The sequence below is a fragment of the Paramormyrops kingsleyae genome, chromosome 6 (genome assembly GCF_048594095.1).
Source record: "Paramormyrops kingsleyae isolate MSU_618 chromosome 6, PKINGS_0.4, whole genome shotgun sequence".
NCBI lineage: Eukaryota > Metazoa > Chordata > Actinopteri > Osteoglossiformes > Mormyridae > Paramormyrops > Paramormyrops kingsleyae.
In genome coordinates this window covers 24,040,307-24,059,715 of record NC_132802.1, presented here as the reverse complement: position 1 = coordinate 24,059,715, position 19,409 = coordinate 24,040,307, and the positions used below count along the sequence as shown (strand labels likewise).

The 19,409-nt window shown below is 40.9% G+C and overlaps 2 protein-coding genes across 13 annotated transcripts; one reads left to right on the top strand and one right to left on the bottom strand.

Annotated features, from left to right (window-relative positions):
• Window positions 1-417: 417 nt before the first annotated feature.
• Window positions 418-2,587, bottom strand: brk1 (BRICK1 subunit of SCAR/WAVE actin nucleating complex). The gene is made up of 3 exons (XM_023805500.2): window positions 2,427-2,587; window positions 1,646-1,728; window positions 418-1,545 (listed from the first exon to the last, which is right to left on the bottom strand). Exons 1-3 carry the CDS (start codon window positions 2,542-2,544, stop codon window positions 1,519-1,521), a joined length of 228 nt encoding a protein of 75 aa, XP_023661268.1. The 5' UTR covers window positions 2,545-2,587; the 3' UTR covers window positions 418-1,518.
• A 21-nt stretch (window positions 2,588-2,608) lies between these two features.
• On the top strand, window positions 2,609-18,958 carry LOC111840545 (ubiquitin carboxyl-terminal hydrolase 4-like). 12 transcript variants are annotated; one of them, XM_023805492.2, is made up of 23 exons: window positions 3,493-3,585; window positions 3,893-4,009; window positions 4,514-4,641; window positions 5,033-5,163; window positions 5,765-5,891; window positions 6,083-6,228; window positions 6,723-6,784; window positions 6,888-7,025; window positions 7,131-7,248; window positions 7,407-7,583; window positions 7,906-8,064; window positions 8,220-8,444; window positions 8,655-8,738; window positions 9,021-9,115; window positions 9,509-9,691; window positions 10,007-10,227; window positions 10,412-10,672; window positions 10,956-11,026; window positions 11,153-11,268; window positions 11,596-11,745; window positions 12,644-12,747; window positions 17,080-17,168; window positions 17,434-18,958. In XM_023805492.2, exons 3-23 carry the CDS (start codon window positions 4,578-4,580, stop codon window positions 17,551-17,553), a joined length of 2,841 nt encoding a protein of 946 aa, XP_023661260.2. In that variant the 5' UTR covers window positions 3,493-3,585; window positions 3,893-4,009; window positions 4,514-4,577; the 3' UTR covers window positions 17,554-18,958. The 12 variants fall into 12 exon arrangements, 4 of the variants coding, with proteins under 4 accessions (XP_023661257.2, XP_023661264.2, XP_023661266.1 ...); XR_002837441.2 differs by lacking the exons at window positions 3,893-4,009; window positions 17,434-18,958 and adding an exon at window positions 13,163-13,299 and having other exon boundaries at window positions 2,609-3,585; XR_011991915.1 differs by lacking the exons at window positions 3,893-4,009; window positions 17,434-18,958 and adding an exon at window positions 13,163-16,332 and having other exon boundaries at window positions 2,609-3,585.
• The last annotated feature ends 451 nt before the right edge of the window (window positions 18,959-19,409 follow it).

Here is a 19,409-nt window from a genome sequence, read left to right as displayed (position 1 = left end):
ACTTCAGTGTTTACATAGGGAAGGATGGGGATCCATGGAGGGGTAGGACTGGGATGAATGGCCTTGTGGATCTAAGCCTGCATGGCAGATTGTTACTGGATTTTTGTGGCATGTACTGTCCATAATTAACACCATGTTTTAACACAAAAAGGTTCATAGATATACACGGAACTAGAGCACTCTAGAATAAAATACTACAGAATACTTTACCTGACATTTTTTGCACCGTTATTGTTTATTGTTGTCCATTATTTGTCACTATTACTCTCTAAATGTGTGTAATATGCTAATGGAAATCTGCAATTTCCTTCAGGATAAAAAAATATCAATGATCAACTTTGTGTTTGAACCACAGCTTTCATCAGGAAAAATGGCTGGAAATGATGAATATGAAAAACTATCACTAAACAAGGGAAATTATCTGATCTTGTTTTAATCAGAAAATCCACATTGCAGAAATGAAGGCAAAAGCCTACACAGATGAGCCACTGAGACAAACAAAAAAAGAGCAAATTTTCTAACCCATGAGAAACCTTTCACTCAAAGCATTTTCCAGTTTAAGACTGGAACATAATTTACCGCAAAAGAAACAGCCAAGATATGCATTCATTATGCAATGCACACAATAAAAGTGTTCAGTATATTAAAGGCAATAAAGATTATCATCTTAAAGAATTTAATGGATATATTTAGACTTAACTGTGTCCAATACAGCAAATGTACAAATAAAACTACCAAATTCTCATTATGTTATATGAAACACATTTAGTGTAAAAGTTTTTAAAGTACCATGGTTATATTAATGCTTGCGCATGACTAACATTAAAAATGCTTTTTAATATCCTTTATTGTCTCAACACGAAATCCAAAATACAATGGTAAATGTACACATACATATTAAAAATCAAAACTGGTGTAATTTTTGAGATAGAATCATATAAAGAAATGTGACTTGGCACTCATTCGCCACTTGTGTGATGCATGGATGCTTCTTCTGATCTTCCATTGCACATGCATCATCTTAGGCCATCTTAAAAAGCAGTGAGCCAACGTTCCAAAAAACACAAAACAGCAAAGCAGAGACAAGATTTTCTTTACCACATGTAAAGCCACAAAACACTGCAATTAGCATTTTCTATGGTGGCATTACAGCTTTCTATGCCTGTTTGGTTCAATCCAGCTGCGTTTTGTATGTGCTTTTTTAAACAATTCAAAGTGTCAGCTCTATGACATTAATAAGGTTTCAAAATAACAATTTCCACAACAGAACAAGTGTGTGTTTTAAAAAAAAACACACGGAATGATGAGTAAGTACATCGGATTTACAGTGCAGTATTTCAAGCTTTTACAGCAATATGAAGCTTAAGAAACCATTACAACACAGCACAATTTGAAAGTGTTCATAAGTGGTACCAAGACTCACAGATGTATGTTAAAAGAATTAAGTTGCAAAATGAGCAAAAGAAATTCTGGTTGTCATTTCTTTAAGAAGACATAAATCCAGTCGCGCTGCTGGATTTAAGTTAATGTCTCTCCTTTAGTGACCTGTGAAACGAAGGGGGTAATAAGTATTTATTTACAATCAATGTCCAGTCGTTTCAGAATTTTGTGCGCAATAAATCATATATATAAAATCACCACTTACTCTGGCCTCGATATACTCAATTCTCCTCTCCAGGGCAGTCAGCTTCTCATTCAAAGTGGCCAACCGAGATCTACAGGACATGTCTAAGGAAGACAGTAATGTAATCATGAAAACAAGCTACACCTCACATTGATCCACCCATCCTCCAGTCGCCATCAAGAGTACTTTCGGTACAAGCATAATAATAATAATAATAATAATAATAATAATAATAATACCAATAAATAATCATAATATCAATAATAATAATAATAACTCTTAAATGTAGAAAAATTCAAGTCCTTTAACAAGCGATTTTGTACATCACTGATCAAGCATCTCTGCTACACGGTTGGGCTACATATTTAGTCCCTCGACTTCGCTGACAACCGCTGTTTAACAATGTTGGCATTTATCTTCCTACAACGCCGTAAATAATGGTAGTTTTAAAACGCCGCGTTTCTGTGAAGCTAATAACGTTTAACACTCTTCCGTGAATCTCGGCCTTAAAAGACGGACGTTACCAGCTACCGTTTGGGCGGCATAAGAAATCAAGCGGAGAGGCTAATAAATAGAATACCCACGAACCCTCTTCGACCAGGCGTGGAGATTTTGATAAAAAAAATTAGGTCTTTTAAAACACTCTTTGAAAAATACAACATTTGCTCGCCGGAAGATACAAACACTTCGACGGCTAGCATCCGCTAGCTATCTGGCTAAACTTGCTACGTTAGAGAGCCTGAAACTAGTTAAATGCCATGAACGGTTCTTCGTGATATATATATATGATTGTCATCCCTACCGAAAGAATTTAGAAAATCTGCGATTTTCTTGATGCTGCTTGTTATAACTTCTATATATTCCCGATTAGCCCAGTCCTGGTGAATCTCTCTTTGCACTGGATCCTCTTGACCGGCCATTTTCTTCCAGGTGTTATGTCGCAATTCTGCCACAAGGTGGTACTAGTAATGAGGAAAGCCTCATAATCGGCGCCGCCTAGTTACCGAGAGACGGGACGCAAGTGAATTTTTTTTGTTTATGCTCAGTTTATTAAATCTGTTATTGTATAAAGATATTATAACCTGTAATTCATTCATTTTGTATTTTTGTTTGAAATGTACCACGAGTACAGTCAATTATATTACAATTTTGTTAATTTGCACGACCTATGAAACGCATTTAATCCTAATGCAAAGTAGTCTTAACCATATATAAATTGTAATGAATCTGAAACGACATCTCCACAAACCACAATTAAAAAATACAGAACTCAAACCAAAATCAACCTAATCGCCCAGCCACTTTCGGCTATCATTAAAATTTAGACTTTATTATACACCGCGATGTGGTGTGTGGCATTATAAATTATATGTGCCTTGGATGCCATTTTAGGAAAGCATTTCCGAAAGCTGTCATAATTCACATTAGGGGCAACATCTGCGGACAAGGGTCTTAATTAATGTTGGACTTTAACATTGCCGCCGTATTTGGCCGATCAGAAATTATACGGTTAATGGAGTAATGCAGTATAATTAATATTACGACGTGGGCTAAGGAACCAAAGACATAATTCAATAAAACCTATAAAAACCTAAATTTCCGAAGATGGCTGGGAATCCCACACGTCTGCAAACGCTTGATAAATAGGTCTTGCAGATGTTTTGAAATTACACCTGCGATTTGGTATTTCTTGCTTGGGGGGCGGCAGAGCCCCCGGCGGCCCGGTACCGGCGCTGCCTGCGCACAGACACCCGTGACTCATTCACATCCGAGCCGCGCAGCCCCGGCGTCTCCACCCTTGGCGGCGGGACGATGGCTGAGGGAGGCGGACCCGAGCTGGGCGGCGGGATACGGGCCGATCCGGAGCCGGCGCGGCCTCGCATGGCCATGCCCTCGGCCGAGGATCAGAAACAGACCGTCGGGGTCCTGATCAAGACGCCGCTCAGAAAGGGGGATGACTGGTAAGCATGTTACCGTCATAAGCCGGGAAATCCCGGGGACTGCGGGCCTCGCAACCGGCCAAAATTGGGTCCTGTCAAGCAAGGCGTGCCTGTGCATTTGGCTTTGCAGGTAGCCGGCTTTGGCTGGGGGGGGGTTAAACGTTCAGTGCGGGACATAGAAGCGGCAGCTGCAGGGGGTCTCCGCTTTGGCTCCGTCTGTGTGGGAAAGCAGGGTTTAGCTACAGCTAGTTCGAATTACCTGGCTGGTTTTAATGAATGACGGGAGTCACGCCCGTCAAAATGCCCCCATTTCGGGGTTTCCCCACAGGCTTCAACAGGACGGTGCGGACGATGCTAAGGGACGGTCGCCCTGGTTATCATCCAGTTGGGAGCCGCATTTGTCCTGTTAATCTGGCGGTTCTCTTGGCACCGGCTGCACCTACAGGTCCGTCCCGGCGTCCAGGCCCGTCCCTAAGCGCAGGGTGGGCATCAGGACAGCCTCTGCCCGGCTTTGCCCTCTTCATGTGTGGCAGTGAGACAGTGGAATAAGCGTAGCTGCCACCAAGTTATTAATTTGGTTGCATTGTCCAGTGGAGGATCAATAGCCATCCGTCTTTTTGGCTGGCCTTGTATACTAGTCAGCATAAGGTTCTAAGCAATTACATTAATACTGCATTTTGTTTATATAACTAACACCGTACTTAATTAATTGCCCAACTGAGTCACCTGCAGTTTTTAATTTCACAAACAGAGTGTTTTGGTATTGTCAGCAGATCCTTAATTTCTAGGCAATTAGGAAATACTACGAGTTACTTTACTGGCAAGTTTAAAACCGCTTTTTTTTTTCTTGGATGAACAAAAAAGTTTCACTGTGTGAATTTATGGTGAATTCATTCCTGTTCCTACAAACATTTTTTAATTTTTTTTTTTTTTTTTTTTTTTTTTACAGGTTCCTGATTGACACCAGGTGGTTCAAGCAATGGAAGAAGTATGTGGGCTATGAGAGCTGGGACATGTACAATGTTGGGGAACGGAACCTCTTTCCAGGTCCTATAGACAACTCAGGACTTTTCTCGGGTAAATTCCATGTAAATTAGCATGTTAAGGTTACTTTGTTAACTTGATAAATGACATTTTTCAAATGTAATAAAAATCGTAGCCTTGAACCCATGTCAGAAGCCAGCTGGTCTGCCACAAGTACTGCATATGCATGGTTGAAATTTTACGTCATGAAAAATGCCCCCAAAAATAGTTGTTTAGTCCCTTATAATATCTGGGGAAATTCTTGAAAAGCCTGAGGCCAGGTTGTTAAAACGGCAGCATGTTTTATCTGTGGATTGAGGGATGTGAGTTTTAAGAACCAGAATATTTGTCTGGTGGAAGACAAATTACATTTGCCTGAAAAGGAAAACAGCCTTTTTTCCATTTGTTACTTATAAGGAGATGCAACCTGTATTTGTTCTCATAGACCATGAGGCACAGTCCTTGAAAGAACATCTAATCGATGAGCTTGACTATATCTTGCTGCCCACTGAGGCCTGGCAGAATCTTGTCAGCTGGTATGGGTTCTTAGAGGGTCAGCGGCCCATTGTCCGGAAGGTAAGCTGACGGGACATTTGGCAAGTAATGCATGAATTTGCTAATGCAGGAGGGTAATGAAAAATCCAGCATGGGCTGCAAACACAGTTTAAAATGTAGAGAACAACTGAAAAACCAACCCACACAGCACACATGTGTCTGGCCAGCATGCAAAAACAGTGTAATTTAAGTCTAGACATGGTAATACCGTACTTGCTTGCTAATTCTAACATCTATGCGAGGGCAGTTTATGATCTGCAGCCGACACTAATCTGAAGTAATTACGACCTGTTCGCAATCTCCCCACGAGGTATTTCTGCTGTCTAATACATCACATGCATGTGGCTGTTCCCTGGAGCTATAACTACTTGTACATGTAAAAAAGGTAAATAAAGCATGAAAACTCTTAGTGCCTGAATATGGATAATTAATGTACAGTTCCAATTCACCACTTGTTGTCTTAATTTGGAGTCTGGAGCCTCAGGTAATATGATCATGAAAAGTATCTGGAATATTTCGGGCCTGATTGTCAATGGACAAATTTAGTAAATTCTATTAATGGACAAATGGCTTGACAAAAAATAGACTTTTTTAGCATTGAAATGCTTTTTTATTTTTTTAGGTTGTGGAGCATGGAATGTTTGTGAAACACTGTAAAGTGGAAGTCTACCTCTTGGAGCTCAATCTGTGCGAGTTTAACAACATGGACAAAGTAGTGACTAGGCACTTCAGTAAGGCTGATACTGTAGGTGAGAGGAATGAAGGGGCATTTCAATCATTCTGAATATCCTGTTTTGTGGGTTTTTGCATGTTTTATATTTGGTCTAAAGGTGATTAATCTTTTATGTGAAACAGGGAAGTAACTCCACTGATGAAGAATTGAAAAAAGAAATCTGCACGTTGAGGCATCCTTTATATGTACGTCATTGTCACCGTATAGGTACGATTGAAAAGGAGATGAGGAAGCTGTTTGGGATTCCCATGGAGAAAGAGACTCGCCTGTGGAACAAGTACATGAGCAACACGTTTGAGCAGCTTAACAAGATGGACAGTACAGTGCAGGATTCCGGACTTTTCCAGGGCCAGGTGGGGAAGTAGACTTTGCTAATCTCAAGCTTACTTCTGCTCCATTGTCTGTAAGCTGAGGTGCTAGGGAAGGTGATACCTGTTTTTGCTGTAAGTTAGGCTGGCATAAGATCACTGTGTGGACGGCATCAGTGTGGAGATGGTTCAACTTTTTAAGCTTGTTTGAGAACACCAGACACTGCCATGCGCGATACAGAGAGCAGAGGAGAATTGTAAACGTGCGACCGTGTAGAGGCAGAAATGACAAGCTGTTGTGTAAATAAGATAAATAACATAAGGCTATTTAGTTTGTTTAATAAAAGGACAATGTATAGACCTGTTCTATAGGAAAGGTAAATGACTTCTGTTGTGATCTGGCGCTATATAGAAAATAAAATTAACTTGATCTTTGAGGGAGGGGGGAGGGGGGCGCCCCGCCCCGCCCCGCCCCCCTAATATAATGGTAGGGGAAACACTGCCAGATTTCCCTTTTTGTGTCTGCTATGGGCCTGCAGATGCTGGTTATTGAACAGAAGAATGGGGATGGTATGTGGTCCAGACAGTCCCAACATGCCAAGTCAGTATTTTCTGGTTCTCTCATCCCCTTATTATTGTGAAAGAAACTATTACCCCAAAATTTCCCAGTTTACCTTGTAATCATTTTATAATTATTTGATTAGGTCCAGCACCGCCCTGTCCCCGAGCTTCACTGCCTCCTCAGCGCTCTCCTCTAACTCTTGGGTGTCTTTGACTCTGACCAATGGGGACAGCAGCATTTCTGGTTACGCAATGAACAGCAGTGCCTCATCTGACAATAGGTAATAGGTTATTTTTTTTGCCATTTTCTGTCCGATGCATTAAAAATTGTTTCTGGATGAGGTGTGTCTGCGATCAGTCTCTGACGGGGCTGATTTTTATCTCAGGATTGGAGGTTACAGTTCATACAGCTCATCATATATCTACTCTGAGGCCCAGACTCAGCCTGGTTTGTGTGGCCTCAGTAACCTGGGCAACACCTGCTTCATGAACTCCGCTCTTCAGGTACACACGCCAACAGTCTTGATTAGAGGGAGCGCTCTTTATAAGTGCATTATTAATTAAACTGAACCGGAATTGAAGCTGAAGCCCCCAAACCGATAGACCCAATAATGCCAGCATTGTTTAGCGTATACCTGATATGTGCCCCCTTCCCAATCCAGTGCCTCAGCCATGCGTCCCCGCTCACAGAGTACTTCTTGAACGACCACTATGAAGCTGAGATCAACCGGGAGAATCCATTGGGGATGAGAGGGGAGATCGCTGAGGCTTATGCAGACCTGATCAAGCAGCTGTGGCTCGACTGTAACTGCAGCTACATGGCTCCTCGCACCTTTAAGGCAATGAATAACTTTCTTAAAGTGCATAAATAAAGCATAAAATCTGGTGTCATTGTGTAAGGTTACAGTCTTTTTCACTGCTTCCCTTTTTACTTTCTTAAAGAAAAGGATAATAAAACAGGAAGCCATTAACCTTAGGAGAATCCTACAAATCCAGACAGTAATATGTAGCTTAGAAAAATATATTGCACATCCATTTCCTCTGTGGTTTTATGTTTCTGGAAGTATGAATTGTGGTTTGTCGTTTTGTATGTGTTTGACAGTCAGACTTAACAAACGTGTGCCAAACTCCAATGCCCTCCCATTCACAATTGATTTCCAGACCCAAGTTGGCCGATTTGCCCCCCAGTTCTCAGGCTACCAGCAACAAGACTCCCAAGAGCTGCTGGCCTTTCTGCTGGATGGGCTCCACGAGGACCTTAACCGTGTCAAGAAGAAGCCTTACCTGGAGCTGAGGGATGCTGATGGCAGACCAGATGAGGTACGCATAACACATAGAGTCAAAAACTGCCACATCCCATTGTTTTGTAGAGCCTGCCAGTTATATATTATATATATTTACGTAAGTCGTCTTCATACACATTGCTGGAGCCTCTTATGCTGGCGTAACGCTAAAGTTCTGCCTGTTTGCTTTAGACTGTAGCAGCAGAAGCTTGGAGAAACCACCAGCTGCGCAATGACTCCATCATAGTGGACATCTTCCACGGCCTCTTCAAGTCCACTCTCGTCTGCCCAGAATGTTCAAAAGTCTCCGTCACTTTTGACCCATTCTGCTACCTGACGCTGCCGCTGCCGATGAAGAAGGACCGCACGATGGAGGTGTCCCTGGTGCGCACCGATCCCCAAAGCAGGCTCATGCAGGTAGGACCAGAAGACTTATGAACCTCCATTTTTCGTTTGTCAGCGCTCAGTGCTGGAATTTCAAAATGGAGGACCAAAAACACATAATGGAAAAAAACGTAGTAGTAGGCCTTGGTGCATGAACTGTTCAGAAGAGTCTGCACAGCTTGGTAACTAAGATTATTGCTCTCTTTTTGCTTTTTTTTCCCCCATTCTTTCTCTTTTGTCCAGTACAGGGTGGTGGTTCCCAAACTGGGCACCGTTGTAGATCTGTGCAATGCACTATCAAAATTGTCAGGAATTGCTACAGAGAATGTAAGTATACAGGAACTTATCCTCTGGCAAAGCTTAGAATAGTTAAATGTCCGTGAAGATTCTCAGTCATCCAGGTCATGGTTATCCCTAGAAAGGTTATTCAAGGCAACTGGATTTATTTAGTTCTTTGAAAACGTTTCACCCTTCAGAAACATTTTCAGAGAACTTAGAATAGTTATTTTTTACTAGTCCTTGGATTTAACCTTGATCAGTTTGAACAGTGTTTAAAGAAACATGCCAGTTCCCCTTGGATGAGGCATTGACGTGCCAGTTTCTTCTCAGATGATTGTAGCAGATGTTTACAATCATCGGTTCCATAAAATCTATCGGAAGGAGGATGGCCTGAGTAGCATAATGGATAAAGACGACATCTTTGTGTAAGTGATTTAATGTATTTCTTGATCTTTCCATGCAAGTAAAAAGTATCAACCAATGAGGTGTTCTGGTAAACATAATTGGCAGCATTTTTAGAGTATTGAAGTATTTAATGGTCTTAAAATTAGCAGAGGTGCTGAATCTAGTCTCAGATCAGGTTGACCCAATGTATGTACCCATGAGCACTACATTTATCCCACATCCTTCCAAGCAAATATCCAGTATAAATTGGTAATGTTGTAGCCATTTCATACAAAAGTCTAGCCGTAGCAAAGTTATCGTTGTGGTCATCTCTTGTAGACGACTGTCTCTTTCCATTCACTTAAAAGACAACTGTCTTTGTCTCTTTCTCCCCTTCCACTTGTGCTTGTCCCTCTTGGTCATCTCACCGGCAGCTATGAGGTGGAAGCGGAGGATGAGAATGGCCTCAACCTCCTGATGTATTTCAGAGAGAGGCAGACGAAGTCCGCAGGAGGATCCCCAGGGACGGTGCTGTTTGGCCAGCCCCTGCTTATCACCGTCCCCCGGCAAGGCCTCTCCGTAGATCTGCTGTACTCAAAGGTGTTTGATCGAATCAGGTCAGAACGGCGTATGAGGTCATTCAGATCAGGTGCACCACAATCTTGAGTTTTAGTCATTTGCATTTCTAAACGAGGTGCTACTTAAGACTTTGTCAAGTCTCATTAAGAGTCGTGGCCAGTCAGCAAGCAGCATCACTCTTAAATTCTTATTTTGCTCTTTATCATATTTGGAGGGGTTTCTTAAGAGCTTAAATGACATTAACACATATGGCGTTTCGTTCTGTAGCCACGGATGAGGGGAGAGGCCAGAAAATCGCACAAATTCACTGTTGTGAGCATCCTGACTGCAGTACCCACCAACCTTTATTGCAGGCGTTACGTGAAGTGGCCCCAGGAATCTGTCACTGAAGGGAAGGAATGTTCCTCAGCAGCAGTGCATGGCAGCTGCCATGATGCTGAGGAACATATGCTGCATGGTTGCAACACAGACAGTCAGTGTGTCGACCCTTTGGCAGAAGTGATGCCATGTGGATCAGAGTCAAACAGCAAACAGCAGTCTGGGATCTGCAGTGGCTCCAGTAAAGTTTGTGAAGGTATGAACAAAGTTCAAAATCAGTTGTTTAGTTTTGTTTAGTTGTGACTGTCATTGGATGGTAACGTAACCAAGTTCTTGTCTTCCAACTGGACCTTCTCGCCTTTGCTTAGATTTGAAAGCTGACAAATCAGGAAATGCTGTAATTAAGTCCCTTACTAATGAAAGATGTTTGTGTATATTAGAGGAAGAAGCAATGGATCACCAGGTCAGCCCAGAGCCAGAGTATAGTGCATCGGAAGCATCTGTGTGTGATGATGAAGATGACGATGACGATGAAGATGAGGAGGGAGGTGGGGAGGTGAAAAAACTCCTCGCTGCTTGCACATCCAAGTCAGGATTTGGAAGCTCTCAGGCCAAACTCTTCTCATTCAGTTTGATCAACTCTTACGGGACAGCAAATACTGCGCTGCTGCCTGGAGATGGAAACCTCCTGAAGCTCAACAGCAAGTGTCTGCCCTTTATTCACATTTTACAGCATGATGTGGGTTGAAATTCAGCTTGGAACTAATTTTTAAGACAAACCTTGTTCTTATCAAGTCAGAAGCACGGAGTGTGGCACAGAAATATTCTTATAGAGAAGAATAAAGTAAACTATTTTTTTGTCAGTGCTATGCTATAATCTTCATCCCTCATATTTATCATGTCGTCTAAAATGTGTTACTTGCAGACTAACCTGACCCCTGAGCTGTTCATCAGCTATTGTTGATTGTCCATCTGTGTTTACAGAACTTTCCACAGTGGCAATGGACTGGAATCCAGAAATGAAGAAACTGTACTATGATGACCAGGAGGCAGAGGTCAGAGTGGCCTCATCTCTATGTACATATTCCTAATAAATAGCCATTAACTTAAAGGAATGGGTCCCTGCACTTGAGGCTGGCCTTGAACATGATACGGGGGTTTGTTTCTGGACCACAAACCAGGCCTACGAGAAGCATGAGAGCATGCTGCACTTGCAGAAGAAGAAGGTGACCGTGGCTCTGAAGGAGTGCATTGAGCTCTTCACCAGCATGGAGACCCTGGGAGAGCATGATCCCTGGTGAGTATTCTGCAGACAACATGCTCAGTACTGAATGTGCTTCTTTAAATATCCCTCCATCCCTTTGCTCATTGCTTATCCTGCTTGGGGTCACACGGATATTCTTTAAATATCATTTCAATATTTTCTGACTCCTGGTCCTGAAAGTAAATTGTCTGGATATAGTGCTAGCTTTCAAAAACAAAAACAAAAAAAAACAATCGACGTTGTATAATGTTCTTACTTGGTGGTTCTGTGCTTTTCTGTGTTTGTTTTTATGACATGACCACACAGGCTGTAAGCTAATTGAAATTTTCTCACTTTTACTTGATGTAACTTTGTGCCAAGGTACTGCCCCACCTGCAAAAAACACCAGCAGGCAACAAAGAAGTTTGATCTGTGGTCCTTCCCCCGTATCTTGGTGGTGCACCTCAAGCGTTTCTCTTACAACCGCTGCTGGAGGGACAAGCTGGATACAGTAGTGGACTTCCCCATCAGGTACTTCAAAGGAGACTTTAGCTCTAAGGGTGTAGTAAAGGTTTGTGAGAACTTCAGACTTCCCCCCCATGATATAAAATTCTTGCTATATGGATCATTCCGTTTGTAAAGATTCTGTTCAAATGCCCAGTCACTTCATACCTATTCAGCAATATTGTAGTTTGTTAATCAGAAGCCTATAGGAGTTAGTAGGAAAACTGAAACTGTTGCTTAAAGGTCAAAGTTTGTTTACGCAAAATCCCAGATGAGAGAGTTGCGGAACTGAATATACTCAAAAGGGAATTCTACTAAAAAATGATGATTTCGAGTTCTGTTTCGTACGTAATCTGTGGAATCTGTAACAATGATCTTTATAATCTTGCCACAAGCCCCAAGTACAAATATTGTTCTTTTTTTGGCGTTTACATCCATTAGTTGGCAATTGGTTGGCTGTTTGGCAGTAGCATTGCTGCAGTTGTATTGTATTTCCCATGAAGGGTCAATCTCTTGGCATTCGTTATCTTTGGGACACTGGATTAGAAAGTTTGGGGTAGGTGACCTTTTTAAATATCGAAGTATAAGAATGTTAAATGTCAATCAAATGTATTCACACGAATACAGAATCCTCATAGCAGATGTTTTCTGTTAATGTTGCAGAGAGAGATTCTTATTTAAAATGTACCTATTTTAAATGGCACTACAGCTGTTGTCAGACCTGCATTAACTAAAATGCCTAATTTATTTGAATGGTCATTGTATTTGATATGTTTACCTTACAAAAATTGGCACTTAATTAAAAGAATTGTTGTTTTACTTTAATAATGTTTCAAAAGAATTTACTAATATATAATATATGAAAAGCCATATCAGTTGAGCAAGTACCTGTTGTTGACTAATATTCTTTATCTTTACTCTCCAGAAACTTGAACATGTCAGAGTTTGTGTGCAACCCAAAGGCTGAGCGTCACGTGTACGATCTCTTTGCCGTGTCTAATCACTACGGTGGCTTAGGTGGAGGGCACTGTGAGTAACGTTTTCTTGGATATGAGAAAGAGAATAAAATGTGCTTATCATAACTCCATGTTTGTTTTCAGTGGCTCACATAATATATATTTAATGTACCGCAGGTCTAGCGGTGCACACTTCATGGTGAGGCACAAAACTGAATTTGGGTTCATGGTTCAAGGCAGTTTCAGTATTTTATTATTAAAACTGCAAACACAATTGGTAACAGTTGTAAACCAAAGGTGATACATCTGTCGATCTGTCTAACAAAACTGCTTATTTGCACATAGTGACAATAAATATCATGTCACAATGAACTAAATCCTGTATAACTCCCCTGTTCTCTACCACCGAGTTCGGTTGCATATCTGCAGCGATAAACACCCCTATAGCCATAATTAATCTTTTTTTTTTTTTTTTTTTTTTTTTTTAGCTCTGTCTGCTTTTCCTGGCAAAAGCCTCTTCTGTGCCACAGGGAGACTAACTTCTGCCTTGTTCTGCTCGTATTCACGCTGAGCGGATGCCTCAAATTAGTCGGCACACAGGATGTGTTTCCAGCAACATATACGAGTTCAGTATAACATATCGATATATAGCCTTGGTCTTATCAACTACTCTGTCTCTCCAGTGGTGCTGTAATTTATTAGGAAACCAAAATTTTGCTGTAGTAATGAGTATAGGTCTACTACACAGAATAATTAATTTAAAAATTAATAAAATTTATAGTACAGACTGACAGTTAAATTTGCAGGTAGTATGGCTTATAAGAAGCCCTATGTAATAAGCAGTATGCTCAAACAAATATATAAAAAAAGGGGAAAAAAAAGGATTGTAAAGTTGGGTGAAAGCCATGCCATTTTCTTGTTTATGCACGTAATGCAAACAGTATTGTTTTTGCTATACCGTAGCTTAGGTTTCTTTTGTAATTCTACTACAGTTATAGACAGGGATGGGGGTGGTTAAAGATGGTTTTTTTTATTCATAACACTTCAGATCCTCTGTTTAATTCACTGGGTATTAAAAAGTCTTCAGTTCAAGCCGAACCACTTTCAAAGTCTTAAGTTTTGAGGTCATAAACATATTTTAGACTATCAAAAAGTATCTTCGTTTAAATGTGACTGACTCACTTGGATAAACTGAAGCTAGTTGAGCCAGCTTAGCTGGAATACTTGATTTTTAACATTGAATTTTCAGTACTAAGAAAAGTAGACTACATGTTCCCATAGAAATTTAGCCTGTGAGCCTATCCTGCCCTGGGCAGGGGCCTGTATCATGAAGCCAGATGCCTTGTTTAGCTGGACTACTTTGAGTAGGAGAGTAGTGGTAACACTGGCTTTTTGATATCTTTGGTTTACTTCTCAGCAGGGTACTCTACCACAGTAACTCATGCTACACGTCAAACTTGTCAGGAACTGGTTATGTTTCAGGCTCACAGATCTCAAACAGCTCTTAAACCACTCAAAGAGAAGATGCCTGTACATTTCTATTATTATTTTTGAGCACAAAATAGATTTTTATTTGCTCAAAATGTAAATTTCCATCCATCCATTTATCCGAGGTCGGGTCGCGGGGGCAGCAGTCTCAGCAGGGAAACCCAGACTTCCCTCTCCCTGGCCACTTCCTCCAGCTCCTCTGGGGGGATCCCGAGGCGTTCCCAGGCCAGCTTAGAGACATAGTCCCTCCAGCGTGTCCTGGGTCTTCCCCGGGGCCTCCTCCCAGTGGGACATGCCCGGAACACCTCACCAGGGAGGCGTCCAGGAGGCATCCTAATCAGATGCCCGAGCCACCTCATCTGGCTCCTCTCAATGCGGAGGAGCAGCAGCTCTACTCTGAGTCTCTCCCGAATGACCGAGCTCCTCACCCTATCTCTAAGGGAGAGTCCAGCCACCCTGCGGAGAAAACTCATTTCGGCCGCTTGCACTCGCGATCTCGTTCTTTCGGTCACTACCCACAGCTTGTGACCACTCAAAATATAAACCTGCTTCCCCCCAAATAGTGACACAAATATAACTCCATAGTCTATGGCATTGTCTCCAAAACTGCAACCCATGGGAAAGTGTAAAATCAAATACAGTGGTACCGCGGTTCTCGAACTTAATCCGTTCTGGACTCCGGATCGAATCCTAAAAAGTTCGAGTTCTGATTGAATTTTTCCCATAAGAAATAATGGAAAACCAATTAATTGGTTCCTGGCCCCCACGTAAGTCCGTGTTTCAGTTTGTTTCCCCAGTCCGGTCACTGGGTGCGTTCGACTTGCTTACAGCAACGCATTCTGATCCTGACGCAATGCATTCCAGATGCATTGCGACCTCTCACCCGGCTGCACAAACTGGAACTGCCTCCGTGATGACACACCTTTGCCCTTATTGGCTGAAGAGTTTAGTTACACGCATGACGTTTGTATCCCAGGCAGTTCCGATGCGTAATCTGCTATTTCTCCCGAATATCACGTAAATCAGTGAGAACTGGTTTTCAGTTCATTTACCTGGTAAAATAAAGTTTAAATAAATGACATAAATGCTCTAATAGTACATGTAAGTCAGTGGTTTATTCATTGTTAGTTACTGTAATGTTGCGCTGCTTTATTTGGTTAATCGTCCAGGGGTGCGTTTCTCGAACAACGACGGAAGTTAGCATTAACGATGCATCGTACTATGGTAGTTCAAACTAACCAACATCCGACCAACGACTGTTTCTCGAAACCGTCGTACCACAGTTGTTCGAACCACGTTAGTTAGTTAGGACTTATGTAGTTGGAACTACAGTGGTTCCAGTGCTGATTGGTCAGACTCACGGCTAACCTACCGTAGTTTAAACCACAATGGTTCCAGCGCTGATTGGTCAGACTCACGGCAAGTCGTGCGCAACAACTAACAACGCACTTTCACAGCCGGTCGCGTACAAACACTCGCGAACTGTGTAAAATATATAATAATCACACACACACACATGTATATTTATTTGTGACATCAATTTCTGTCAGTCACATAACGCCAATAAAATGAAAATTAGCAATCGCGGAAAAATAATGCGACGCTCCTTGGAGTGATAAACAGAATAACTTTTATTCCGACGTTGTCGCTTACAGAATATTGTTATACTGGCTGACTGGAATACACAGGTGTGTGTAATAACCAAACATTACAGACGTAATTTCCCGAGAACAAAGGCATGGATTCGTATCTGGCCGCTGTAGTGTCATTCTGCTCTTACTGGATAAAATTACCCACCCCTGTGCTAATTAATACTTTGCAGTCTGAGATTTGCTCACTACAGACAGTTACCGTACTTATGACCAGAGACCCACACAACAATTACGTTTCAAACTACATTTTCAGACAACTTCACATTATATGTGATCGTAGAGCTAAATTATTTCTTATTAGGTATTAAAGATTATTACATTTCTTACTTACACGGTGACTATACCCTTATTGCACTGTACTTTCCACCATCGCTGACGAATTTACATATAACTACGCTTCTAACTACAGCTCGTGAGCTGTAGTTCGAACTACACAACTTAACGACAGTGTTTGCGAACGTTCGTTCGAACTATGGTTTCGAGAAACACCTGCGTCGTTCAACGATGCATCGCACCACGTAAGTCCGCAGTATCGTTACCTATGTAGTTTGAACTATGGTTTCGAGAAACACCTGCGTCGTACTTACATAGTTTGAACCACGCAAGTTGCTAATGTAGGTAGCAACGATGGTTTCGAGAAACGCACCCCAGTCTGTGAAGAAGGCATTCAAGTAAGAATTGCATTGTAGTATGACTCATTTCCTGGCGTGTACAATTTATATTAGGTCAGCGTTCACGGTTCGACTTCTGATATTCAGATCGAGTTCTAGGTCAAACTGGTTTGTTCGACTTTCAAGAAATTTGAGTTCTAGTAAGTTCGAGACCCGAGGTACCACTGTATTTAAGAATCCGTTAAATCTGCCACTTTGTATGCTCATAATATTGGAGAATGGGACAGTAAATGTCTTAAATTCTTTGTCGTAGGAGGATTTCTCGTAATTGAGTCACCCATGCCTTTAACATCGCTTTGTAAAGTTTGAATTATTATTCACACATCATTTGTTGGGCTTTTATAATACAAACTTGAATTAAAAGTGGGTGTAGTTACTGTAGTGTAATTGTAGGGGTACTGATTTTGGTAAAACACATTTATGCTTACATTTTGGTCTTACATTCTGTTTTAGAGCTTTTCAGTAACACTTCAAAGAGTCGTACATTTCACAGGATTTCTGCTGACACCAAGTAATTGAACACATTAGTGATTTATGTTATTAATGAGCCAATATAATTGTTGCATGGTGGGTAATTTGTTTTTTCCCCCACAGATACTGCCTTTGCCAAGAACAACATGGATGAGAAGTGGTATTATTTTGATGACAGCAGTGTTTCTTCTGCTACAGAAGATCAAATTGTGGTAAGTGAGATAATCTGTTTTTTCTGGATAATGTGATACCATTTTTAAGTTGCTGCCAAGGTGATCTAGTTTCAGTGTAGGGCTATGTTTACTTCTCACAGTTAGTTATTAATGTGGGACACTGTCTGATGTGACTGAAAATGTGACAAATTATTATAGTACTGTATCATAGTCCTCTCAGACCTTAGCTGAATTTGGCTCTTGGTGCTGGTATACTGTACATGACAATGTGTCTGCTTCTTTCTCTTTGTCATTCCCATTACAGACAAAAGCTGCTTATGTTCTGTTTTACCAATGCAGAGACGGGGACAGCCCCGCAATCTCATCGACATCCCTAACCACACAGGACACTGAGACAGGAGATGACAATATGGACACAAACTGAGTGAACTGGGTGCGAACACATCTTGATAAAAGCCAGTACAAATGAATACACAGATCAAGTAAAAAAATACGCCCCATAACAAAACCACGATTTAATGTTGAGGTGTGTATGCGAGTGTGTGTCCAACATTTATGATCACAAACAACCAAACTTAACCTTTGGATTCAATTATAAAGTTCCCCCAAAGCTACTTAGCACTTTGTAACAACACTTCTCTCAATAGCTTACCTCATTATTAGCTTGGCAGTAAACTCACGAACTGCAGGTGCAGTTTATCTTATGGCTAAATGTATACATGTTTTAACCAAGATCTTAAGAGAACATTCTGTCTGTGGTGTGAGTAGGTTTGTCAGCGGAGTCATCCACCTGTCCATTTGTTTATACAGTATCTGTGAATATGTTTATTGTAGGATATTTATTTTGAACCTTCTATATCAATGTGCACTTAATGGACAAAAAGATGCTAATGGTGTATGTGGACTTCTACCATCTGATAGGAAGGACAACTGGTGCTTCTTTTTGCAGTCATCATTCTTCCCTGCGTTTTGAAACTCCAGATGTAGTTAATTGGTAACATTATCGTCCAATCATGTCTTTCCCCTCCTTGCTGTACCAGATTGCACTCTCCTACAAGCAGAACATTGTAGTTTAATTCTTGCTTGTCCCTCCTTTTTAAAAATTCCACAACACAATACTGGAAAAGATTCAGTCTTGCCCACTTTGGCAAAATGTGCTGCTGCACAAACAGCCTTAAAGCAAGATTGTTAGTCATTTGAATTGTCCTAACATTATTGGAGTAACCCATGACAATACATATTACTTGAATCCATTTTAATGTTGCTGTAATCGTCTTTTTGATTTACAATGGGGTTGTGTTATGGCCCATTTGTGTTAAGCCTGCCTTGTGTTTAGGTTTCTGCATTAACCCCACCCCAACCCAAATGCAGTATCTAGATTTGCACTGATGAAGACTGCCATTTCTTAAAGTGGCATGAGGTTTATGAAGCTTAAAATTGCTGCGGTTTGGGGGGGGGGGTATAACCTGGGAGTCTGAAGAACATTTCACTTCATTGTGTTAAACTATTGAAGTATCTGGTTGTACTTCTTTAAAGCACTGGATTTGTAACCTACAGTGGCGTTTTATCCTGAAGAGTGAGTCGCCAAAGGAAAATTAATAATCTCCAAATGTTTATGTCCAAAGTCTGAGTTGGAAAATATTATTCACCCCCACAACTAAATGTTCAGTTTAGTGTGCTTGTATCTATTGATTTCTATCTAATATTGTTCAAAGCCCTGCACGTTAGAAGCAAACCAATGTTATATATATATATATAATATATATTTCAGTAATGTATGTACTATGTGTACTATATTTGCATACAATAAAATGGTAATATGAATTTTATCCAGTAACCCATCAACTCTTATGTCCTGCTGGGTTGCCAGGGTTAAATTAATTGATTGAAAAAAATTTTACATTCACCCTGTAATTTATATTGGCATAAAACCTTGTGAAGTAGTATGAGTTAATATGTATTAAAGCACCAAATTATGATGGATATTCAGCCTAACATCAGTCATTTTTGTTTAATTGCATAGATGGATTATATGTACTGGAAACAGAAAGTGCTTTTATCTAAGTTGATGAGGTATAAGTGATGTTTTTGCAATGTGGAATAAAGATGTGTTCACTGAAAAACCAAATAAGCACTGATTAAAAGTAATGCATATGTAGGGACCTGCACATTGATTCTGTGTATTGCAATACCATTTATGCATTTAGGATTGACTTCATTCTCATGGCCAATATAAGTACAGTGCATGAGACAGGTTTCACACACACAGGGCTATTTAGA

Excerpts from the sequence above, each read along its gene's own strand:
- brk1 (XM_023805500.2), bottom strand. The coding sequence starts at position 2,544 with ATGGCCGGTCAAGAGGATCCAGTGCAAAGAGAGATTCACCAGGACTGG. Across the intron at positions 1,729-2,426 it reads AGATTTTCTAAATTCTTTCG|ACATGTCCTGTAGATCTCGG; the intron begins GTAGGGATGACA and ends TGTCTTCCTTAG. Across the intron at positions 1,546-1,645 it reads TTGAGTATATCGAGGCCAGA|GTCACTAAAGGAGAGACATT; the intron begins GTAAGTGGTGAT and ends TTCGTTTCACAG.
- LOC111840545 (XM_023805489.2), top strand. The coding sequence starts at position 3,437 with ATGGCTGAGGGAGGCGGACCCGAGCTGGGCGGCGGGATACGGGCCGAT. Across the intron at positions 6,229-6,722 it reads CCGGACTTTTCCAGGGCCAG|ATGCTGGTTATTGAACAGAA; the intron begins GTGGGGAAGTAG and ends ATGGGCCTGCAG. Across the intron at positions 9,692-10,006 it reads AAGGTGTTTGATCGAATCAG|GCGTTACGTGAAGTGGCCCC; the intron begins GTCAGAACGGCG and ends CCTTTATTGCAG.